The 26,137-nt window shown below is 41.8% G+C and overlaps 1 protein-coding gene across 2 annotated transcripts; it reads right to left on the reverse strand.

Moving 5' to 3' along the window:
• Positions 1–3,110: 3,110 nt before the first annotated feature.
• TMX4 (thioredoxin related transmembrane protein 4) lies at positions 3,111–24,488 on the reverse strand. 2 transcript variants are annotated; one of them, XM_039569355.1, is made up of 8 exons: positions 24,268–24,488; positions 15,311–15,426; positions 12,174–12,219; positions 11,436–11,564; positions 10,696–10,741; positions 8,823–8,924; positions 7,085–7,148; positions 3,111–6,641 (listed from the first exon to the last, which is right to left on the reverse strand). In XM_039569355.1, exons 1-8 carry the CDS (start codon positions 24,450–24,452, stop codon positions 6,355–6,357), a joined length of 975 nt encoding a protein of 324 aa, XP_039425289.1. In that variant the 5' UTR covers positions 24,453–24,488; the 3' UTR covers positions 3,111–6,354. The 2 variants fall into 2 exon arrangements, with proteins under 2 accessions (XP_039425289.1, XP_039425288.1); XM_039569354.1 differs by lacking the exon at positions 24,268–24,488 and adding an exon at positions 23,953–24,207.
• Between the last annotated feature and the right edge of the window lie 1,649 nt (positions 24,489–26,137).

Consider the following 26,137-nt stretch of genomic DNA (forward strand, 5'->3'; position numbering starts at 1 on the left):
ACTCTTCCCACCTTGGTACTTCTCTTTCCACTTACCTACTTCTTTGCCACATTCACAGGATATTGGTGATTTACTTTACTGGTCATTATTTGCCACTTGGGCTAAAAGTTCCTCTTCCCTCCCCTGTTGTAAGGTTGCTTACCCTTTATGGATCCTTCCAAATGTGCCTGTCACATCCCTAGGCCCCTCTGGGATCACTGAATTCCTGCTGCAATCCAGCCAACACACCTTGGGAAGCTCCACAGAGCTCAGGGATCCAGCTAGAACTGGAGCCTGCAGCAGGATCCACCACTTCCCATGCTGGCCAGTTGCTGAGCTGTGGTGAGGTGGAAGGTGCCAGGATCAGCACAACGGAAGCAAAGCTGAGGAAAACATGAAATGTAATGCTAAGGTCTCCCCAGCACACCTGACACCAAGGCACAGAGCTTCCCTCCAAGTAATTGGCTCCTCATTATAATGACTCTCTCTGGATGAGGTTTCATCTGGCTGCTTAATGAGGCATCAGCTGTTTGACCTTTAACCCTGGAGCCAAGGAACGACATCTGACTGAACAGCAAAGAGCTTGCCCGAGCAGCCACACAAACCTCACTGCCACAGTCGATGTCGAAAAACCCAACCAAGTCAGGGTAGTGTGAACATCCCGTCCCACATCTCCTGCTTCTGCCTTGTTCCTCTGGCAGGAACTACAAACAGAGAATGCTGTCACACCTGGAGCTCAGCTGAACCAGGCTCTGCAAAGGAAACTTTTCACTGTGGTTCAAAAAGGTCAATCACAAATTCCAGACGAAAAACCCCACAGAGGATTATTGAACAGAAACACAACTTGTGGCTTAGAAAGCTCTACTGGCAAAACCCAGAAAGACTTCAGAGGAAAACCACAACGTGCTTGTCCTGATGCCTGTTATTTGCTAGAAAGGGAGATTGTGCACAGCCTTCCAGTCTGGACCTGTGTCCTGCTGCAGGATCAGAGAGACAACACCAACAGTCTGCTGTCAGCACACTAAAACCTCTGCAGGAGAAAGATGACCCAGCTGGGACTTTATCCCTTCAGTTAACTGAAGTAAAGATTTACTGGAAAAGTTAACTGCAGCATAGAATTCAAATATTTTAATGTTCAAGCCATTGTCCATTCCTCAAGACTGTTGTGCAAAGCTGTTTTATCAAGTACCTTACATAAGTAAAAGAGTTATTTTGGCTTCCAGATTCCCCACAAACAATTTCTCCAAATAAAGTCATAAAATACCCATTTTCTAGAGTGGTTTTGGATAGCATCTCACATCAGTCAAAGCTGGACCAATTCACCTTGTCCCCTCCAAGTCAGTCAGAAGAACCAACAGAAAATATTTGTGGGGTTTTTACCCCAGCAGCCATCTGGCAACTCCACCATGGGAGTCAAAACCAATGGACGCTGCAGGGATGAGGACAGTTCTTTGGCCATTCAGCAGTGAGCAGGTGGCTGGAACAGGCCCCTGGATGTCTACTTTGGGAAGTCAGCCGGGAAGTCTGGAGGCTGCTGGGATGGCAGAAGAGTGGAGCATTGAGTAGAGGACTGATTCTCCTGGGAGGAGCTGGATGATTCCAAGTACAATGAAACCAGTCCATGGCAGATTCACAAAGAAGATCTGTGTTACTTTTGTCCCCCCAGCCACAGCAACAAAGACATAAAAAGTGCCCTTATCAAGGGTGATCTTTTAATTTCCTGATGTAGGACTGACACTTGGAATAGCCACTGTCCTTTCTGCATCCTCTGCAAGCACGTGAGGCACTGGCACAGCCTGTGCCAGGAAAATCCATGGTGCCCAGGTTCAGCTCCCACACTCCCCTGGAATCCAGATTAACAGATATAAAAAGTCTGAAGTACCAGCAGGCTCCAAGAAACTCTGATGAGCCACAAAAAAGCCTTTCCATATAAAATGGAAATTTAAGTTAAAATATTAGGATAACTAAATCCCCATTTGTTCCTGTATGTTTAAATATGGAGCTTTCCTTTCTCCTCAGGAAAGATGAAGTGAAAGTAAAAACTGAGTGTTTTAAGTGTTTTTCTAATGGGAGAGGAATGAAGATGTTTGGTTAAAAATAAGTAATCATTACAGTGCTCACTGAAGTGAAACACAACTTATTCCCCAGTAGGGAAGGGAATGACAGCACACACTGCTAGGCAGCTGCATTCCCAGAACTGGTCCAGTTCTAGACAGAAAAACCAAGCTTTTCTACCACTTTAGTTCAGCCACCAGACAGTATCTTCAGTATTTCCTCTAAAAACTAGAGCTTGGATTTCTCTGATTGCTTAACCAAAGTAATTTTCAAAACCTGATCAGATTTTGCCTGCAGTATTCCACGTGCTGTTTTCATTGAGAAGACTTCATATTCTCGCGTCACAAAAGAGAACAAGAAGCAGCTGATGAAACAGCAAACAAAATGCTCTCAAGGCTTCATCTGATACCATTCCAGCTTCCACTTTGCATTAGGAAATGAACACAGTGGAAAAGAAGGAAACCAAAGTGAATGGCAAATAGCCCAGGCCCTGCAGCTGCTCTGTTCACAGGGAGAGGCAGCTCAGGTAACTCACCTGAGCGGAATGAACCCAGGTGCCAGATCCAGTGGCAGGTCACACCATCCAAGGAGGTCGCAGCGATGGTTCCTGGCAGTCTCTTCTCCCTCTGGCACAGCTGCCCCTACAGCCTATTCTTGCAGCACTGCCTGGAATGTGAGCCACAACCTGAGGATGGCTCCTTTAGGTCTGTACACTTCTCCTTGCCGACCTCCAAATCCCAGAGGGAGTCAGCACAGCTTTGGCAGAGTTAGGGGATTTCCCAGGGATGGTAAAGAACTACCTCATGCAGAAGGTAAAGCCTTTAAGGGTTCAGTTACGTTGTTGCGCAGCAACCTAGCTACCTTGTGTAGCTCTAAGAGCCCTGATTACTGCAGGAAAACCCTCCAAAAGGAAACACTTCATTGATGCCCAGGTTACCTTTAAAGATTTTTAAGGAATTTTCACAAGTCACAACCTCTATGATTAATTGGAAGATCAGCATTATATAAAAAAAATACCTTTTGTTAACAACACAGATGAGCCAACTCCGCACCGAGGAAATGAAAATGACTCCAAGCAGGTCATAAATACAAAATTTATGTGGCATTTCAGTAAAAATACGCATAAGTATAAATTTGCAACACTTTTGTGTAACAGACAACCCTGTGTAACATTTCCAGGAAGAACGCCCACATAACACATGCCACCCCCACAGGGGCAGTAGAGACAGAGCATTCCAAGACATGCATAGAAGTTTCACACAGATCCCAAGGACAGGAGGTTTGGAATGCTGGATGGATAGCCAGCCTCTTGAAAAAGGAACATGCCAGATTTTTTTCATGACTTGCTGTTAAGAATTCCCATTCCAGTGGCAAGCAGCCCAATTGATATTTAAATTGCTTCTCAACAATCTTAAATTAATTTTGACACACAGCTCTAGTTCACAAGCCTTAAGGGCCTGTCCTTCATCAAAACATTTTGAACAGTGCCAGCAGCAGCTCCTCCAAGGCCCTTTTGTCTATACTGGGGTTGCAAGAACAAGTTCCATTTCTTTATGATTAATCCTTACAGAACAGAGATAACAGAACACCCAGATTGCACAAAAGGTTGATCCTGACTTTTTGGAAACACACCAAGTTGAATACTATTGTAACAGTCTAATTAGCACTACTCACATGATTCAATTAAAATGTGTTTTAGTGGAAAAAAACCTGATCCTGGAAGGTATATTAACATGACACTTCTACAGCTAATAGTTTTTCTGTTAAACACAAATTTAGCCTTTAGAGTGTTTGCTGCTTGCTGTTTTCCAGATAAACATTAGTCAAAAATTAGTATCTCCAGTACCACACTGCAATAATTCTCCTACAAATGTAAAATTAAGTCGGAGAGATCAGTGGTTGCACAGTATCACCTTTTCTATGCAAAGCCTTACTCACAATTTAGTGATCTTTGTAATAAGATACACCAATACATGTCAAATATGGTCAAACGCACTCCCTACTTTATTAATGAAAACTCAGGAACAACAACGTTCATCCTATGCTCAAGAACCCTCAGGAGCCTGACCAAGCTCATTTCCAGATTCCAGATTCTCCAAATAAAGACAGATCTACACTGCTGTCGCCTACTGCCTGCTTACTTAATCCCTGTTCATCAGTGATCTCACAGTTCAGTCTATCATGATGGAAAACCCTTCCTATCTTCGGTTTAAATAACCCAAACCCAACTGTGACAGGCAACAACAGAGGAAATGTGAGCAGACACTTCAGACACACCACACAAAGGGACTTCTGATCTCTCCCACAGAGAGATCCTCACGAACCACGCGCCTTGTAGGACAAAGTGCCATTTGTGGGTTTGTTTGCTTGTGAAATCCAAAGACTCCGCAGGGAAATCCAACTCTTGTGAGAACACCTTACTGTCTTCCAAGTGCACAGTTCTTCCCTTCACACTGCAGCGGCCACAGAGTTTTTTTGATTTTTGCAGATAGAAGTTTAGCTTTCAAAAAGCTGCTGTGTGCCTCACCTACTGCTGAGTTCTGCTGCCTGCCAGCTTTATAATTGCTCAGTTACACGGGACAACACCCAAACACCACAAACTATTCTCAAGATAGTGCAATGTATAGATATTATCAAGTCTGTGTTTTCACCTGTGTGAAAGCACATTTACAGGTGTCCACTATATGGAACTCAAGCTCCAGACTGGGAGTATTCCATAAGAAATTTCAAATTCAGGATATGCAGTGTAATTTTCTTCTTTGAGGAGCTCTAACAGACAAATGCAAAGTTTCTAACATAGTTTCAAAACATATGTGACAGGACATAGATGGGAAAGTTGAGCTTTCTTAGCAAGTATGTTCTTTATGAGCATTAAAAAACAACAACAAAACAGCTTTCAACACACATTGGCCCTATTAATCTCAGTCTCAAAGGAAACCATCATTTTGCACTTGCAACTTCTCTGCTAATGAGAGATGATCTCATCTCTGACTACTCTTCATTCTTGAAGAACAAGATGAAATTCATGCATGCTAGCAAGGTTTATGCAATATATAGGGTTTTTTTTTTAAATAATATCAAGATTAGGACACATCTTACGCTCGTGGTCATACATCAACAAAGCAGGAACACAGAGGATCTCACTGAGGGTACTCCTTCCCAAAAAAGACTTATATATTAACCCAAAGGAGTGATACACGAATATGTTTCATGACCCAAGTCTAACCACACCTAATGCTGTCTACCTGACAAGCCATTTTCACTTTACACAGTCCAACACACACACTTTTATTCTGATATAAAAAGCAAAACCCAAAGCTTCTCCCCACTACCCACATGTGCCCCTCTATTTTCCCAATGTGATGGTTCCAAAAGTAGAAAAGTGATCAAAGGTAAAAGCCTAAGTGCCTCTTCAGATAACATCACTAGAGCAGCTTGAGTTCTGCCAGAAGCATTCCGAGGTGGAAATGGCAGGACAGCACTGCATGTGACAAGCTTGGACTGGCAAGAAATATACAACTTCCTGACCCCAAAGTGAATATTTCCTGCTAAAATCTCCTGCTAGGAACAAATTACCAAAAGAAAAAAAAAATTTCCCCTGACCAAAACTATTTCCTTTAAACCTTTTGAAAGTTCCAACATATTTTAAACATTTAGCTGCCACTCTCTTTCTGCCTGAGGTTTTTAATTACCCCAACTCCTTGGCTCAAACAACTCAAGCTGCAAAGCCTCAGGATCACCAAAAACTGACACACCTGGGGGTGAGCTGCAGGATCAACTTCCAAAACAAACATGAATAGAAATGGAAGAGAAAGGTGCTTGAAAGTGATAAAAACAAACCCATGGTACACAACATTTTTGATAGAAGACCAGTAAGGTGCCCCCTTTCACTAGTGAATCGTCTCTGTGCTTCTGTGGCATTTGGGAACAATCAACATTCAGAACAAAAGTCACAGTCCTGCCAAGCTACTGTGGAGTTAAAAGTCCTGATCTTGCCCAGGTCAGTCTTTAGAGGGACACACACACACAGTGTTCATTTCACAGCTGGTGAACTGAGGCTGACACCCCCTTTTTCTCTGAGAGGACATGGAACAGGTAAGACACTGATTTTGATTGTCACAGCTAAAGTCACACAACACACAGCCAATGTGCTTATCAAAGAAAGTAAGCAAGTACTAAGCTTAAAAAAAGAGGAGCCTGCTGGCAGAGCAGAGCTTTGCGTAAACACCAATGACAAATCAAGTGTAAGCTCCAGCTTCAGACCCTGAGGGGGTCTGACACTTCTTTGGTCCAAGTGTACAAAATACAACACTGGGAAAACTATAGTTCCTTCTCAGCCCCCTGACTTTTCCGCTGTCTCACTGTGCTTTCAGTCTCTGATTCAGCTAAAGGTTGTTCACTTAAGTCTTCCATTTCTTCTTCCCCTGATTCTTTTCCAAGTGGTAAATCCTCCTCCAACTCGTCAGCACTTGAATTTGCTGCATCTTCTCCATCTGAGAGATCTTTCACATCTGCAGCCTCTTCCGCCTCATCTGCGGAAAGCTCTGCAGCCTCCTCCGGCTCTTCCAACGCCGCGTTCTCCACGTTATCCTTGGTAATTGCTTCTTCTAAACAAAGCAGAGACTGCAGTTAGACTGAATCTCACAACAATGCCTTTTAAAGTTGCATCACCAGGGACATACTCTGAAATACTGATGAACATTATTACTGATTAGGATTATTATTCCAACTGCGATTGGAACCAGATGATCCTTAAGGTCCCTTCCAACTTGAATCATTCTGTGGTCCTGTGATTGAAAACTTCTCCTTATCTTTCAGTTATTTCATTAAACCTTCAGTAGTATTTCTCCTCCACTTCCATTTATTTTCCTTGCGTATCGGGCACAGACAGGCTTTCATTTTGTTCCACCAAGTTACAAACCAAAGACAAACCAATTTTACTTGGCTCCTGGATTATTGGTACACGCCTACGGTCTGAACAGTGTATTGCCCTCTCTCCTACAAATTTACATTTTAAACTACAGCATCTCACTCCCTTAAGAGCTCTTACCAGGCGTTTCAGCTCTGTATTTTGACTTGGTTGGGCAAAGGCAGTCTGAAATCAAAACCAGGATCTGTGGAAAGGAAGAAGGCATTTATTAGCAATAATAAAAAAGGTATTTATTAGCAATTGCAAGAGTCCCTGCACTCATTCTTTTTAGATAGATAAACACAATAAAGTTTACAAAATTGTATTATCTTGCTTAGAGATAAGAGCTAAATAAAACCACAGAAAAAAGTGCTTTCTCAGTGTGTACTAACCAGCATTCCCTGCTTTCTACTACCCATTTTCTGCCTCCTACTTTCCTAAATTTATTCATTACTGACACTGCTTCCATCTGAAGAACAGTTCAGAACACAGCTGAGGATTTTTACTTTTTGAAAATCTATGAAAAAATATTGGTCAAGATTTTCTGTATTTTGGGATGTTATTCTATTCCTACCCCCAGCTCCCCTATACAGATGTGTGTTCCACCTTTTGTGCTTGTTATTTAACCAGCCCAGCACAGAACAAGGACACTCAAAATGCAAGGAAGACATTTGTGCCTCACTGTCACATGCTAAGAATAGTGCAAAGAAAAAGAGAGAGCTGACACCATGTGAAAGAAATATATTTCAATCATTGAAAAGCTTTTTGGAAAGAGCTGAGAGATTAACTTCACATTTTTTCAGGTTTTTCAGTTTGGGCATTTTTTAGTGAAGGAGTAAGAAGGAAAGTTTCTTTCAAAACATGATATTCACTTGCTCCTAGTTATACTAACTTGATTTGCACTCGTTTGGTGAAAATCTATCATCTAGAAAAACGCAGCTGTTGAAAATGAATAATCAAAAACATTTGCTTGTATACAACAATTCTGTACGCACATCATGTATAAAAATGTGGTTTTGCCTAAATTCAAATTTCAACTGCATTGAAATCACCCCCCAGTACTACTGAGAAACACTCTCAAAATTTTTCTTTATTTCACTAAGATTTGTGCTGAAGGGCAGAGATCCAAGTCCCAGAAACAAGCTTTAATCTTCCTATGAGGAATAGTGACTTAGCAGCAGGTTAAACCAGTAACTAGCAGAACTGTTTAAACCATTCTTGCAGTTGCAGAATGCACTTGTGGAACGGGCAACTAATCCGAACTTAAACCCCCCAAATCTTCAAAGCTTTAAAAAATATTTTTATCCTTTGACTTTGAGTAACAGAGTGGCAGCACCCTTACGTTGCTGACTCCTACAAAACCAATTCCTCTCTGGTTAATAAAACCTCCACAAAGCCTGTGCTCTTAGAAATTTGGATTCTTGATCCACTGACCACACACATTCAACCCTTAAGTAGAACAGTCGTAGATACAAAAAGGCCAATACAAGAATCACTCATTTTAGTGGATGGACGAAACAAATCTAAATTGAAGCACGGAGTTCATTAGAAGGTGACCTGATTTGTATTGAGGGCATTGTCCAAATGCTTCTTAACCAGTGACAGGCCTGGGACACTGACCACCTCTCTGGGGAGCCTGTTGCAGTGTCTGACCATGCTCTGCTTCCTAATGTCCAGCCTAAACCTCCCTTGGACAGCTTTGAACCACCTTAACACATTCTGGATATCAGGGAAGAGATATCAGTATTTTATAATGTATTATTAAAGCAAGGCATATTTAAGTATATCTTATGAGCAAAGTTGGTTTTATTTTTTTCACATGTTTATGCAAAGCAAGAGTTCTAGTTAACTGGAAAAAAAAAATAATGTGTTTTCTTACCAAACCCAGCAACAGGCCAATCAGTAAGGTAGCCAAGATGAAGATGGCATAGGAAACCCAAACGTGAACTCCAAGAGTGCCAGTGAGGTAGTTATGAATTTGCTGGAAATGACAAGAAAATACTTAGTAACTTCATACCTAAAACCACTTAGGAGTCCTACTGCCAATACCATTACATAAATTGCTGTCTGATTAAGACCTTTCATTTAACAGTATTTATACCGAAGTCTTCCCCTTTTGACACCATTAAATCTCGGGGTTTTGTACCAATCTGTTCACATTAAAAGGCTTTTTAAGCAGAGGATGCACAATTCCTTCTCCCTGAGATGCTCAGCATTACAGATGCCATACACAACCTTACTGCAGATGGGTGTATGAGGAGCCTCAGAGGTGGCAGGAAAGTATCACAACATCCTTGATCTCTCTGTGCCAACTCTTCATTAAGTAGAATTAAGCCATTTAGTTCTTACTGAAGCTTTTTAGCTCTTAAAAGGACCCACACACTCTAGGCATACACTGAATAAATGATTTCACTTCTAAATTTGAATATAACAATCCAAATACAGTATTAAGATTTCTTTCAAACTCTAGTCTGTTCCTCAAACCTACAAATTCAACTGGCTGAATCAAGCAGCACATCGAGTCAGATGAGCTGGTAGGAAGTCAATTATGACATTAAGTCTCTTTCAAAACAAACCGCAATCAACATTTACAAGAGTTTAAATACAGAGATTCCAAGAGTTTTCTTTTAAATGTCAGAACATCTTCCGGTATTTATCCAAGCATAAGACAGCAGAGCAGGAGGAATGAGGAAATGTACAGCTGAAATATTCAAAGTGGAAAGCAAATTACATGTTTCTTCCCAGAACAGTTAATCTTTCAGGAAGGAAACTACAGTGAAACAACACCAGTACTGAGCAACCATGGAAGAGAAACACCAGAAGTCTATAAAAAGTAAGTATTATCCAGTGAAAGAATCAAAGATACACAACTCAGAGCTCTGCTGTGATTCTGTGTTAGTTTGATGCTCAGTAGAAGTGATACAAACTGTTCTAACTCTCAACTACATTTCTTTTCTGAAGCACATTTTACAAGAATAATATATTTTGCTGCAATCAAATACAGTCTCTCAATCTCAGTGACACTCAAAGGTTTTAAGAGGATGTTTTCTGACCAAAACCAGAAAGGTCTGAAATTTCTCAGTATTTGGATGTCACGGAAAAACCTGGATAGCTCCCAAATGAAAGCATCTTGAAATATTTTAAAGTAAAATATGCTTTGATATTTTAAAGCACACTTCAGAATAGCTAGGCATTTCTCCTTTACTTCTGATAATCACTTTATTATCCAAATTCATCATGTTCCTGTGCAAATGGTGTTGTCAGTTTGAACCCCAGATGCAGAAATTATTACTAAAAAATAACCCCCTTGCCCTCCCTTCTGTGCAATACACAATGCAAACAAATTGCAGAGGAGCCTCATTCACAACTCTGAAAATGAACCTGGGGATTATCTTTAGCAATAGCATGAAGTAAGAGAACCTGGCAGATATTTAACATATTGCTGCTGTTTACAACCATTTTTGCAGCAGCTCTCAAAAAGCTACTTTATAGCCTTGAAGATTCTCTCATTCCAATCAGTATTTTCATCACGGATGACAATCTTTACAATCAAGCTGCCATAGTTGGCATAGAACCCTGGCACTACAGACTTAAGAGTGCAAAGATATCATACAATCAATGTGCAGTAGATGCAAGGCAAAATGAACTCTCATAAAAGGATAATAAAAATATTCAGTTATGTTTTGACTTTTAAACATATTATTATTCTAAACATAAAAAGGGAGTATGGGAAACACTATGCAGTTACTTACCCTGATCCATCCTGAGAAGTGAAACAGCCCTGCCATGCCATGCATCCTGGAAAACAAGGAAATGGAAGGACAGGTTCACAGTAGCCCTGTAGCTCGTCTCCCCATTCCTAAATATCCTACAGCTCTTCCTCCCTCTCACATGAAAAATAAGGACCCTCCTCTTTGTGAATTTACACATAATAGCTTCAGCCAGAATGAACTGCAGGCCACTCACATCTTTAGTTCATCCTGTCATGCAAGCTTTCTACACTATTTCTAAGCAAATCCACCTCCCTGAAAACAAATTCTTATGTATTCTGTAAGCACTACACTGTTTGGTATTCCAAAGGGGGACAAAAGACTCTCTTGTAAATAAATAAACAAGAAATCCTTAAAGCTGAAGGCTGCCCAGTAGCCAGAAGTCAGGAAGTAATAATCTACATAAACACACGCTTGATTCCAGGCCGCAGCAGATACTGGAAATGCCACTTTACATAATGCTCACTGGCTGTATTTTTTTTTCCTTAATCTCTTTTCAAAGATGACATAAACAAGCCTTAGCAAGCACAAACAAAAGCAAACGCAGAAAATAAACTGCCTTTAAAGGTGAGAAGCTGGGAATCAGGCTGTCAATAATGATTGCTTCTGCAAAGCCTGCAAGTCTAGGGAATAAAGGCCTTTTGTCTAAACTATCAACACAAGACCCTTAATGAATAATGAGCTACAAAACATAGTTCTTGTTAATAAAAGCCAAGTGTTACATTATAGAAGAGGGAGACTTCCATCCTGCTACAGGCTCCACAGCTTCCCATTTCCTCTCTAAGATGTAGCCTTGAAGATCTTCCAGGGTCCGGGAGCCGCGGTATCTGCGGAACACTCCATCGTTGGCACTACAAAACAAACTCCCATCAGCACAGACAGCCCCCAACCAAAACCCCCACATACATTATAGATTTCACTTGCTGGGAGCTGAAGGTTTGGGAACTGTAACCCATGATGGAAAAATCCCAGTTTTTAAACAGCATGAGCTTTTGCTGTTTATAAAGATGCTATTTTTCTTAAATATTCTCTGGCACTACAGTAAATGCAATACACTACACAAAGCACATGAGGTTAACAACCAAACCATTTCTAAATACAACTCAGAATTAAAAGTTTACATATATATGTATTTGTTTGTATATCTGCACGGCTCATAATGCTCTGACTTAATGAACAGTTCAATATTTTAAGGATGATATCATCTCATTGGAGAAGAGATACAGCAAAAGTCTTCTCTGATCCATTTTTAATTAGTATGGATAACAGGGAAACTTAGTAAAGTCACTTAAACTAAAGAAAAGCCTCAGATAAGGATTTTATCATGCAACCAAAGCTACAATAACCTGAGCTGAAATCAGAAGTCACTCTTCTTTCATGTTCCCCCACATTTCATTTACAGATTAAATCAAGTGACAAGTAGGAGTCAATAGCTGCAGTTTCCAGTATGACACACTTACTGGTAGATTGTAGGAAGTGTTGTGACAAAGAAACGACCACTCAAGCCTAGAAAAGGAAGAAGACAACACAAACAGATCAGTAACACTGAAATTTCTCAGCATTCTGACTTATCTATAAATACCTACGGATCCGTATTTTAGACTTGCGAGCAGCAGGCTGCACAGCTTTCACCACTGTTTTGTAAATACAGGTTAACAGTTTGTCTTCAGATATGCTACAAACAGGAACAGATACTAAATATTGGTAACAAATTAAGGAAGAATGTTTAGCTTGAAGAATGTTTACTGAGAGGTAGTTTTCCTCATCAATGGATTTGTCTCATCAGTATTTGCACCCAGCTGAAGTTTTGGACCAGCCCAGCATTAGATGCACTCAGAGTCCATTAGAAAGGGCTGAATTCCTACAGCCAGCAACTGCAATTCATATAAAGTACCAGTGTAAAGAGTACAGTTATTTAACTTTGCCTTTTATAAAATTCTGTGAAAATCTTTTGGGAAATGAAGGTCTTATTCAGCCTTCAATAAAGCAAACAGCTCTAGGCGCCAGGATTAGCCATGGAAAAGTATTGTAGCAAGAGGGTTTCTGCCTTTAGAGACAAAGATGAGCCATACTGAAGTAAGCCAGGTATTTTTAAAAGTTTCAGTGGTAATGTTTTCCCTAGTTTGAATTCCTCTATGGAATAGGCATCAAAGGGTTGTGGCTTTTTTCTCTGCCTTTATTGCTACGAGAGGCAGGGTGATGAAAAACTTTCTGAAACAGCTCAAAGTTGTGCCAGCACAGGGAGATACAATGCAAACAAACCCACAAGTGTAAGAGCAGAATGAATAAAGCAGACAGCACAGCTGCACAAGGAAAACTGGGTGGAGAGTCATAAAGAACATAATTAGCTTAAGAACAGAGAAAGTCGTGGGAACACTGACAGGCTCTCTGAAGTTCTTACAAACACCACTCAGGCAAAGGAAACAAAACAGCTCAAACCTCTTACCTGTGGCCTATCCTAGGGTGAACACCTCAGAAGCAACACTGAGATCTAAAAGTTACGAAATACATCTAAGCATCCCCAACGCTTTAGGTGGAGGTTTGCTGGTTATCTAAGGCACCTCCCTAGATTGGTAAAACCAGATGTGAGTCAGCTACAAAATTTAAGAACACACTGAATTGTTTTGGTGCCTGTTTAATGCAAACTTGAACTGACTACTAGTTCAATCTGAAATACAGTTAGGCATCTGTCTCTGTTTGCAAATCAAAAACTGACATCCATTATGAAAACAGCTAATCAAGAATAATAATTAAAAAAAAATCTTCTATTTGCACATGCACGCCCCCGAAAATGTAGAGAGAATAGAGATGTCATCTAGAACTCCAGCTGCTTTCAGCCAACTACTCAAAGAAGACACAGAAGATCCATGGAGTCTTGTTTCAATTCAGAGGTAAATGTTGTGATTGGGAGCTTAAAAAAGGCACCACAAATAAGCAGAACTTAAGGATCCAGAAGCATCTCCACTATTTGCTTGTTCCACACTGAATGTTTCAATGGAGAAGATGAGGCAAGAGGAAGCACTTTAAGGCTGGAACATCAAGTGACTGAAATCTGCTGTGAAGCCATTAAGGCTCCAGTGGGTTTATTCTTCAGGCATCTCCTGCAATTAAGCACCATGAATGTCCACTTTCTCCTGCCGGTTTGGAAGTGCAATTTTATGTAACTCTGCACTCATCTCGTGGTTTTCCCCTAATTTAACACATTTTGACTACTTTCAATTCAATTCAATGAAGGGGTTACATAACTAAGACTAATTAAAGTACCATTGTGCAAGCAAGAAAGGAGACAGAGCACTTAAAACACAACTGAAAGGCTGATGCAAAGCCCACAGTAAAAATACCTCAGTAACTTTGGAAAGCTCCATAGAAACTCACGTATCTTCCAAATTACATCAGCACCAAAGGTCAAATATGTAATAAATGTTTGATTTCCAGTTTGAGCATTCCTTAGTTTTAGAAATGCCTACAGCTTTCAGTGCTGAACTGGATGCTGTAGGTTTATTACATGAGCTTTGGTACAAATTCATGTTTTGGTCAGTCCTTAGACTAGCAGAAGTTAGCCATGCTTAGGGATCAGGACTCTCAGCAACATTAGAAATTCAAGTATTAAGTTTACATCTATTTAAAAAAGGTTTCATCTATTTTAGAAAGGTAATATTAAAACTCATCTCTTTATTACACTATATAATGATTAGTTTATGAAGCTTTTTGATACAGGATTTTTGTATACTTGTGAACTTTTAACAAGACATGAACCTACACAAGGTCTAGAACAGCTAGCATTTTCTTGTCAGCTTAGATTGCTGATTCTGAGACAAGGGTTTTGATACAGTAAATCTGTTCAACATGTTTGCAACTAATAAAATGAACACATTTTTCACACACTTTATAAAGCAAAAAGAAAAATCAGAAAAGCTTGGCCTTCTTTTTCTAACAACATCTCATCTTTCAGTCCTTGGATACTACTGATAAAATCCTTTATTCCCTCAAAGCCCAAACAAGCACAGAGCACTCCCAGGAGATGCAGAGGTTTATACAATATTAATATTGCTTGTACAAAGACACACTCAAAACTCTGAAAGGAGTCACCAAAGGAATAAATTAGATTGCACTCGTGCCTCTGTAAATAGTTAGGAGAAGTGTTTTTATAAACATATTTGCATATGCACATCACCAACAGGAAACAGCTTTCTAACACACCACCACAATTAAACCAGTCGACAAACCAGCACCATGCTGGAAACGGTTAAGGACTTTTAATTAAAGAAGGCTCCCTCTACCATACCCTGAAATTCTCCTAACGGCAGGCTACAGAATGGAATCTTCTGTGGACAGGTTGGAGGAATGAGACAGGCAACAGCTTCCAGTGAAGAAGATTTAAATAGAGAATAAGCCTCTTTTAATTCAGTATTAAGCCAGATCACTCCCTCAATTCTTTAATCCTTCAAATTGAGTTTATAAACTTCAGTTCAGAAATATGACTGTATGGAGAAGGAAAGTGTGGATAACATTATTTTGACTGTGAAGCCTAAGAAGTAGTACCTGGTACTTATATTGAATAATTGCTGTTATTAAAACAGTCTGTTTCATGCTATACCTGGTTCTTGAGTGACATCCACTTTTCCAACAGTGATCCCGAGCCGTTCGCTCTCCTTTGCAAAGCTCTCCCAGGTCGCCTCAATCTGCTGACAGGCTGGACACCAAGGAGCGTAACTAAAGGGGGAAGGCAGTGTAAATATTTTAATACTCTTAAAGACATTCAAATTGATTCATTGTACAGAGAAAATACAAACACATCAATCACAAAAGAAAAAAAACTACAGTTTTTCTTAATCAGGTCTACTGAATCAGACAATCAAGAAAGCTTTTTTATCAATCCCTGTGCTCTTCCCCATATTATTAAAACAAATCACAGATTTGAGAAATTCATATCCAAATTCCTCACCACTTGTGATTTATTCTGTTTACATAGGAAATAAAATCCATTTCCATGGCAGCTACCTGAATTATTGAACCCAGGCTGTCCTCTGAAGCAGCATCCCTCATCACAACATTTTGTATTGATTTCCCACACCTCAGAACTTCCCAAAATTGCATTTGCCTTAGCCCACTACTCCATACATCACAACATGCCCTTTTTGATAGCAGTCATTAGAGACTTAAAAGGAGCACACATCAAATTTCTACTGCTCATACTTACTGTCATGTTTTTTCCCAGGATTCATTTCAGAAAAACAGGAGTGCATGTTTCAAGAGCTGAATTTTCTACACTCTCAATCAGAATAATTAAACCAATTTTGCACCTACTGGTAATATCAAACAAGAAACAGAACAGCTAATATGAAAGGATAATAGCAGATAAAGCTGCTGATAAAACCCCTTTTGCCACTTTTATTTATTTTAGCCTAACTTGGTTGGCCAAGTCTGCCTCACACTTGTGCAGCTTGCCATGGCCTGTCACACACACAACAAGGGAACCAGGACTGGTAGGTACAGCCTGTGACTGAGCTGGGGCAATTGCCCATGCACAGACTTAGCCTTTTACTAATGAGGAGAGACCTTTATGGGCTTTAATCTGATTTACCACGGGGATGGAGGTTTCTAAAAGCAAAAGCACTGAGTCTAGTGACACTCTCCTTGTCACAGTGCTCCACAAATGCCACCACGCGTCCATTGCGAACCATAGAAACACATTCCCTCCTGGGCAGAGTCCAAGATCCTTAGCACAAAACCACCACTGGGAACCTTCACAAGGTTCTCTACTACTTCGGTTTGTCTGCCACCACTGCTATCTGACCTAGGGACTGGCAATTCCTATTCTCTGGCTGTCAGCAGGAATGCTTACTTAGTGGCTGCAGACTGAGATATCCCCAGCCACCCCCAGATGTTTCATATCAGTAAAGCTTAATGTAAAACAGGTCATTTCTCACAGAAGAGGTGGAATTAAATTTACTCTGAGTGCTTTGTACTTTTAAATACTCCTGTATTTAAAAAAATGAAATCTTGTCACTTGGCAGATAAAAGGACACAACTTAAAAATACTTCTTAATTTAACTGTACTAGAAATTCATTATTCTAACTGTGAAAGCCCATATCTTGTCTTTTTAAGTCAATATCATTCTGTGTGAAAGCATCTGAAAAAAAGGACATAAATCTTATCCTGCCAAGAGACAGACCCTCAGTATCTTTCAAAAAGATGCTGGAAACAAGTCTCACACGCAGCACTGCTCTCCATTGTGCTGCTGGCTTGTAGAGAGCTTTTAATATCAGTCTGACGGATACTGTACTTTACAAACAGGATTATTTTATTATAGGAGCTTGACCGATAAATAAGAAACTGCAAACATCCATCAGATAATGCAGCTGACGTTGATCTAAAATGAAAGACAGAAATTTGACTGTCTTCTAAATCCAGCTTCTCTAGATGTGTCAAATTCACACCATGAGATTTTTGAAATTTAATACATCCTTTAGCCTGTTAAATCTGATTTTGGAATAGAAATTTAGACCCCATCAAAATTTATATTTACATTTGACATGCATGAGAATTTCTCCCGAATGAAATTAAGTGGAATATTTAATACACGACTAACAGTCATATGATTGAAAATATTTCATTTAGTTCAAAGCAGTATTAAAATCTACCCACGTCAGAGTTTAGAAGTGACAGGACATAACACTGAACTTCACAAAAAGCTGTAGTTGTTGGCTGCCTGATTTTTAGTATCAGTATTGGGCATGGGATGGCAATAGATCCATACAATGCTACAAGATCCAGCCACTCCAGCTGAACATCAGCACAGACAATCAGGATTAAAATACTTGCTTTACATTCCTGAAATTACACATCCAATTCTTGCCAGCCGGGAAACAGTCTGTTCCCACATGTTCAAGAGAGAACTTGCAATACACATCAGATTTCTGCAAGAGTTACCACTGCTGTTCACCTCAACACCCTCACTTTCCTGAAGCTTTCATGTCTGCATTTGTTGTGCAGCATTTGAGGCATCAAGGAATTCATGACTGCCTCCTGGAAATAACAAAATTATATTACCCCAACAATTACCAAAGCTTAATTGTGTCTCTTTCTCAGTCTTAAAATGATGCAAAAGAAAGTGTAAGGGGAGGTTAAGTTACTGAAGATTAAAATACTTGACACTTACATCATCTTTATCAAAAGTTTCAAAAAACTTCCTGCACCCTGAAGGACTGAGGGAAGTACTTCATTTCAACAGGGTCTTCTAATGAATCCTTTAGAACTGTGGCTGATTCGTATTTCCACAGAAGTTATGGTACAACTACTATTCTTAAATTCCTAGAAAAAAAATATAATTGTAGGAGCAGGGAAGCAGACCCCCATGTCTGCGGTGGAACCAGTCTTTGCTACTTTTCAAGGCACAAAATGCAAGAGCAGGTCCCTGGCAAAAGCAGATGTAACCAAATTTCTTCTGCCATGCTCCAGGCAGGCCCGGAAACAATTAGCACTTTGTCAACACCACCAAATTTAGGGCTGTTACTCCCATTTCTTCTCTCTGTGCACAAGGGGGTAGCGCAATTAACTTGGAGGGCATAGGGTGCAATGCAAGCAGGCGTGGCAAGAAAAAAGGTCTTTCCAAGTTAAAAATCAAAGTTCACTGGAATTTAAATCAAGACTTGGGCACTCGGTTAAGGAAAGAAAGCTTTCAGAAGCCTGTTACACATTAAAAGGCAATTTGCTGATCTTCATCATTCAACAATCAGATTGAAAACACCCCAGAGCTAAAAGTGAGACCCTGCCAAACTATTCACTGCAAGCAGGTATTGTATATTGCTCAACACACACCTCATTCCTGATCCTTCCAGACCTCTTACATAGCACAGTTTTACAGCTGAAATGCTCTCACACACGATCAGCCCTCCATAGATAAGGCAGCAAACATCTATCACTGCAACGACGACTGACCTCAGTGAACTAAAATCACTATTTCCAAGTATCCAGGTGTTTTCTCCTGTTCCTACTCCATTACAATACCTAAAGCTTTTTGCAGAGGGCATAAAGAAAGCAATTGAAAAGCAAAGTTTGAAGCTCTCAGACACAGACTTTGCTTTTGACTTCTGTTTATCTCTGATCTAAAGCACAAAAGAACAAGCTTTGGATTTCGAATACCAACAACTTCACTGAGGCAATACAAAAAACCTCATTCAAGTTAAAACCAGTTTGAGCAAAGGTGCCATTCTGCCATATCACCCCGAGTAGATCAGTAAACACAGAACGACTTTGCTAAGATGTGCTGATACGCTGATACACAGTTTCCAGCTCCAAGCCACTTATCTCTCCTTGTACCTGGCTGGTTACTGAATTCACCAATTCACTCCTTTTCAAGTACATTTAACTGACTCTTTTTATCTGCCTTTTCACTACCATTACCAACAGTATCAGTGAACAGATGTAACACCGAGTACCATTCCACACTTTGCTCCAATGGCAATTTCACCAAGTTGCAAGAATCTAGGAAAAAGGAAAAACAGCTTACGGGTAGAGGCATGAGAGTATTTGCTGAAGAAAAAACAGCAAAACTTGCTTACCCTAAGCTGCTTGATGGAGCTCATATTGGGAGTACCATCAAAATTAGAGTGAAAGTGTTGAGACAGTATCCAACAGAATGGTAAAAGCAGTATCAGAATTAAGTTCTTATTTTTAGTCTTCTAAATAGTTTTGCCTTACTGCTACAGATTTCACAAGCATAAAAGAATGAATAAAAAAAAGACAGTTTCTCAATACAGATAGGTCTTGAGGCAGGATAGGCAGCTTTGTAATGCCAACAAAAGAAAAGCCCCGCATCAACGGTGTAGTTTTAATGACTTTTCAAGTGAGCAGGTGGCAGCCAAAGATACAGAAGTTGGTCCCTGTCATTTACCCAGATCTGTATCACCACAACACAGGCCCTGGAAGCTGACAAGGAGCTTCCTGCAGAGTGCCAAACCCCTCCAACCCAGACAAGCCTTTTTTTTTTAAACACGGAGAAATTATTTTTAAAATAGAAAGCAAACCAATCAATGAAAACTTATGTGAATTTTCAGAGCTTCAGCAGATTAAGCTCCATCATTCTACGTATTTTTATGTCCCCTTCTGCACCTGTTTTGTTTTGTTTCTTCTACAAAGGAGGGTATTTCACCATCGCATTTTTGCAATTTTTGTTCAGCCAATGCCCAGCACAGCACTCAGCTGTGTGTTCAGTTATTAAATAAAATGTTTGGTCACTTCCTCTGGACCCAGCCAGCAGAGCTGCAGAGGCTTCAAAACCAGAACAGAGTTTTGATAACTTGATTTTTATTCCCCTGGCTTTTTGGTTTTTATTGGGTTTTGGGTTGTTTTGGTTTCTTTTTGTTCAGAATAGGACAAAGAAAAGCCTGGATACTAACACGAAATAAGAGACTAGACACTCTTAAGTGACAGAAAATTCTCAATCTTATTCAACTCCTAACCTAACTTACAGCAATTGTTAAATAGTTTAGCAAATTCTTTGGGATTTTATTTACACAAAGTATTTCAAGCCATCTGATTAAAAGCATTAAGCCATCTAAATACCAAAACATTCAGCTTCATTTTAAACACATTCCCTTGAAACTACAGACAAAAGGTGGGAGGGCTGAACCCTTGCAATCAGCTGTCCAACGAGATAGTAGGGAAAGTTTAATGATAAATGACAATGAAAAAGTAAAAAGTATGGGCCTATACTATAAATATAACAAGCTAGCCTTGGAAACATGACTATTAACCTGTCTCCTGATTTTCACCTGGCTCGAATTAAAATGGACAATGAAGACATTCTTTTTCAGGTACACACAGCAGTAAGTCTGTGCTGAAACAAAGGGGAATCAGAACACTTAACACCCTATATGCGAACAAGCACATAAAGTACTACAGATGCACCAAGAGCATAAATAGTTTCTTTTGTAACCAGAGGCATGAAGACTACAAGTGCATTGATGGGCTGCATTTTTTTGTTTCTTTGCTTGTTTGAATTTACTTAAAAAGAAGAGGATGTTAAATTAAGATAAATCAAGCTCGGAACAAGTGTTGTTTACAACAGTAAAATGCACTTTTAAGTAAACAGACCAGAAATAAGTTTTCTGTGTTCCAAACAGACACAATATTAAAGACAAAAAGAAAACTCCTCATATTAATGAATCGTTATCTCACAGCGACAGACTAGAGATAAGGAAGTAGGGAAACTTTTTAACACAGCTCATTCCAGCATCAGACTCACAGCACTCCAGCCCAGACCTGTGTGCTGTGATAGTAACAACATCCAAAAAATGGTGCAATGTCTGGCAGATACAGAACCTTCTCCAAAACATTTTTATCAAGAAAATGCAGCAGCGCTTCCAGAGCCTGCAATTTTTCCAGCTATGAATAACCAAATATTTACAAAAAACCAGCCGAGTACACACACCTCAGCTAGGAGGGATGAAGGAAGAAAAATCCTATTCCTGCTACAGATCCCACACACAAGTAATTTCAAACTTAAGTTTCTCTATTTGTGCACCTGGGAACAACAACAAAGTGGAATTACACAGTGATTTTCCACCTTCCCAAATAGAAAAACTGGCATAAAACAGCATCTGTACCTGTTCCTACCAGGGCAGGAGGCTGCAAAAGAGCAGTTGATGAAAATAAATATTTTTTTCATGAAGATGCTATAGTAACAATTGCATTAATAAAAGCACTGCTTGGAAAACAAAGGTCTTATAAATAAATAGGAGGTTCTTCAAACAAATGAGGTTTTCTTGAACATTACTGCAGTCCTGCCAAGCAGCCTGAGACAGTATGGAAGGAATCCATGGACTGACATTCAGGATTCCTGTCTGGATCACCAGCTCTAAACCAGATACAAATCAGTGAAGCCAAAATCCACCAGCATAGAAACTGCTGCAAGAATCGGATTTGTCTGTGTTCGCTGTTCTCCTGACTGAAGCCACTTGGGCTGAAAATTCTCACACGGAGTTTCTGCCACAAGCCTTATCAGGAATATTTAGGCAAGAGGGAAGCCGCTACCGCCCATGGAAAAACTCACTGGCTGTAACTGAAAAACTCACTGCGTCCAACCCCTGCCCCAGCTTCACTTCCAAAACAAAACTGAATTTCCCCCCTTACTCCTCTCCTCTTAGAGATATTTTGAGGATGAGGGCCGGGAGCAGGGATGGAGGAAAACCCGGACCGGATTTCATCCGGAAAGCGGATCGGGGGAAAACCCGGACCGGATTCTGCTCGCAAAACATTAAAAAAAAAAAAAAATCAATCCTAGAGCTCAAACTCTCACTAATTCCACACCAGCAGCATGGAGTTTTCATCCTCATTAAAGACAAAGGCTCCTCCTCAGGAGAAAAGCAGAAAGCACCAGTAGTGCACCACAGGAAACAGCATGGAGACCCGAGGATCTTTCACACATCAAACACTGCATAAAATTAATTAAGAGTCTCATTTAAGCAATGCAGAAACACGTACCATGCCCAGCTAACACTAAAACCAACTCTGCCACCACCGCTATTGTCAGCTACCTCTCACCCTAAACCAAAGAGCAATTTTTCAAAAGGAGAAAAGGCTTCCAAATGATTTTAATTGTTTGCTATCCCAACCACTTCTGATTTCCAGTCAGTTCCTCTCTTTTTTCTTCTTCAGAGGCATGCACCACTAGTTATTTAAGTATTTTCTCTTAGAAATAAAAACCTTGAGTGGCCATAAATAATCTTCCTCCTTAAAACTCATCACCCTGTGTATGAATCAGTAACTTTTATACAATTGCTTCCACATTGGACTAAGATAGCCCAAGAGAAAAAACTTCAATTTAAAACATAATCTCGCAGTGTGAGAAAACAAATTTATTTTTCCCCCGCCTTTTAGATCACAATAAATGAAGTGAGACACAAAATCCATTCTAAATCCTCAACCTCAACAGTTGGTACACCTGGGTCACTATCAGCTGTTTCAAGATTGTTCCCACCTATTCACTGACTAACACCAGGGTCCAGTAGGATCCTGAGCACTAAAGCCTTAAGAGAATTGATAGTCCATCCTGCTAAGAAGAGACTAGAGATAAACAAAATACAAGAGCAAACCGAAACTTGAAGTAGCTAGCTAACTACTTAGGAGGGAGAGCGAGTTCAGATGTTCAAACTGTTTCAAACACTTGCACAGAGTAGCACATATGCCACAATAAAATCCTATTTCGTAGCTGCACAGCCCACAGGTACCACGTGACTATACTGCCTACTTAAACTACTTTTTTACTCACTGCCGTCTTAAAAAAAAAACCCACAAGCTCCTACAAGCAGGTGAGCGACAGTTCCAACAACAAAAAAAAAGAAAAGTCAGGCGCATTTCAAGAACTGTGTCATGGCACAAGCAAATCCACCACACCACTACAGTCAGTCAGAAGTTAATGAAATCTGATGCGTCTCCCTTGAAGGAGAACTCCGAGCTCAAGTCGGCTTGGAGTGAAGGCAGGCTAGGACATTATGTAATTCTGCTTCGGAAGCCTACTCCTGCGAAATACTCCGTACCGAACTCAGCCCTCTTGGAGCTCACACAGAGCCCAGTGCCAGCCCCTGGTGTGGGAGCAGGACAAGGAGCAATGCCGGACACTATTCCCAGTGGGGAGCTGGCTGGAGTGGCCCGTTTAACCATAGACACTCGGACAAGAACCTGAGGGACAGCTGCTTCACAGAATCACTGAATGGTTTGGGTAGGAAGGGCACCTTGAAGACCATCCAGTTCCATCCCCTGCCATGGCAGGGACACCCTCCACTAGACCAGGTTGCTCAGTGCCCCAACCGGCCTGGCCTTGAACACTTCCAGGGATGGGGCAGCCACAGCTTCTCTGGGCAACCTGTACCAGGCCTCACCATCCACACAGTACATAATTTTTTCCCCAATATCCAATTTAACCCAACTATCTGTCAGTTTGAAGGCACTCCCCCTTATCCTGTCATGACACGCTTTTGTCAATAGTCTTGCCCCATCTTCCCTGTAAATTTCCTTCAGGTACTGGAAGGCCACAATTAGGTTACCCAAAACCTTCTCTTTTGCAGGGTGAACAAACCCAATTCTCTCAGCCTTTCCTCAAAGGAGAGGTGCTCCATCCCTCTGATCAACTTGGTGGCCTGCTGTGGGCTCGCTCCAACAGCTCCATGTCCTTCATTCCATACCCCTCGTTCCCCTCTGCCTGGAGTGACCCATTTAACCTTGGGCACTCTTACCCACACAGTATGGGACCCAGCGGGGCAGCTCCTTCTGTCAGACAATTCCTTCCGAGCGCGGGGTGTGCCCGGCGGCTGAGGGCGGGCAGAGGGGACCACGGGCACCGCCCGCTGCCTCCCTCACGCCGTCCCCGGGCAGCCACCGCCGGGGCGGGGAAGCTGCGCGGCCCCTCTGCAGGGCGGGAAGGCCGGACCGGCCCCCTTCTCCCCACAGCGGGGCTGGAGTCACCGGCCATGCCCGCCCCTCGCAGGGAACCCCCCTCACCCCCCGGCCATACTGCCTCCGAGGCGGGCGGGAAAGCGACCGCTACTCACAACTCCAACATCCACTGGCCCTGCAACACCAGGCTCCAGTTGGAGCCGCACAGCACTCGCACGCTGCTCCGCGGCTCGCCGGGGCTGTAGAAGGTGGAAGACAAGCAGACGGCGGGACCCAGCAGCGCTACGAGGAGCAGAGCGCAGAGGAACGGCCCGCCCTGGCGCCAGCGGCCCGGCGCCATGTTCGGCCAGCCCGCCCTCAGGAAGTCGGGGCGCGAGCGGCCGCCGCGGGGGCGGAGCCTGCGCGGGCCAGGGGCGGCTCCTCCCTCAGCGGCCCCGCCCGCACCTGCTCCCGGCGCCCGCCCGCCCCTCACGGCGGGAGCCGCCCGGGCACAGGCCCTGAGCTGTCCGAAGCCCGGAGTCCTGCTCCAACAGGGCCTCAGGGCAGCTGCTCCGGCCACTCTCCAGTGCGCTCGGTCAGGTTTTCTGACCTTTCTTGTATTGGGGCACATAGCTGGGAGGCGCGCTCGCGGCGCCGTGTTGTGGGAGCCGCTTAAAAAGCGCTAATGGCTTCACTGGGGTGCTGGGAGGCACCAGCTCTGCGGGATCACGCTAAAACAAGTGTTCCCCGTTCCAAGGGCCTGCCACGGAATCACAGAATCCCAGAATAGTTCGGGTTGGAGCAGACCTCAGTCCAAGCCCCCTGCTAAGGCAGGGTCACCCAGAGCAGGTGACAAAGGAACACGTCCAGGTGGGTTTGGAATCTGTCCGGGCAGGAATACTCCATGACCTCCCTAGGCTGCCTGTTCCAGTGCTGTGTCAACCTTAACGTGAAGAATTTCTTCCTCATGTTGTGGTGAAACGTCTTGTGTTTTAGTTTATGGCCATTGCTCCTCTGTCCTGTAACTGGGCACCACTTCTCTGCCTCAAGCAGGCAGCCCATCCGTCCCAATGCATTCTTTACCCCATCCCAGGCACATAACTCTGTGTTTTCCTTGACTTCAATGAGATTCCTGTCAGCCTCATCCCTTTGGCTTGCCCAGGCCCTTCTGAACAGCAGCCCTGCCCTTGAGTGGAATGATTATACTGTCAATTAATGGAAATTAAGACAATCGACTTCTTTAGTTAGCCTGGTAAATTGACCACGTAAAAAAAAAAAAAAAAGAAGAGATCACTGTACAGGTCTGGGCTGCCGTCTTGTCTGTTATGAAAGTCCCTGTTCGGCTGGAGATTATCTTGGCATGGAAGTAACTTGTGCTGAACAATTTTCTAACAGTTACTGCAACACAGCGCTGATAAGTCCTGTTGGTAAAACATTCACACTTTTTTTTCCCTTCAGAAGAGGAAATAGTAGCATTTACCACCTGTGAATTTTGTTGCACTTTACCAGTTTATTTAATGAGGCTCCTTTACATCACTCCCATATTTCCCCATGGGATTCTGGGCTTGATCAAACCATTCCTTACAGCCCAAGTATTGGTCTGCCCTTTACTGGCACTGAAGCAGACTCAGGGTTAATATTTGGTAACAGAAGCAGAAGGTGCCCCTAGCACCACTCTCACTATGCAGAAATGGAACCATGACAGCAATTTTCCTCTTTTTTCACTCCTCAGGAGTAATGAGACCTCTCCCAGTGACTCAGTGATACTCTCATCACCAGGTATTCCAACAGTACCTGCCCTTACCAAAGAAGAGTTTTGCTGACAGCTTCCCAGCACTGCAGAGATCCCTGACTTTCTGAGCCATCTTGCCATTTGCACTTAATGCCAGCTGAGGATTAAATAAGTAAGACCCTCTCAGAACACGATTCTTGTAATATTTTCTGTGTGATACACGAACTCAGAGTCTCTATATTACAATTTTTCTAATCCTTTTGTGGTTTGTAAAAGAAAAAAAAAGTTTCTCTAATTTATCATTGCCCTTCCTA

Source organism: Corvus cornix, chromosome 3 (genome assembly GCF_000738735.6).
Source record: "Corvus cornix cornix isolate S_Up_H32 chromosome 3, ASM73873v5, whole genome shotgun sequence".
Taxonomy (NCBI): Eukaryota; Metazoa; Chordata; class Aves; order Passeriformes; family Corvidae; genus Corvus; species Corvus cornix.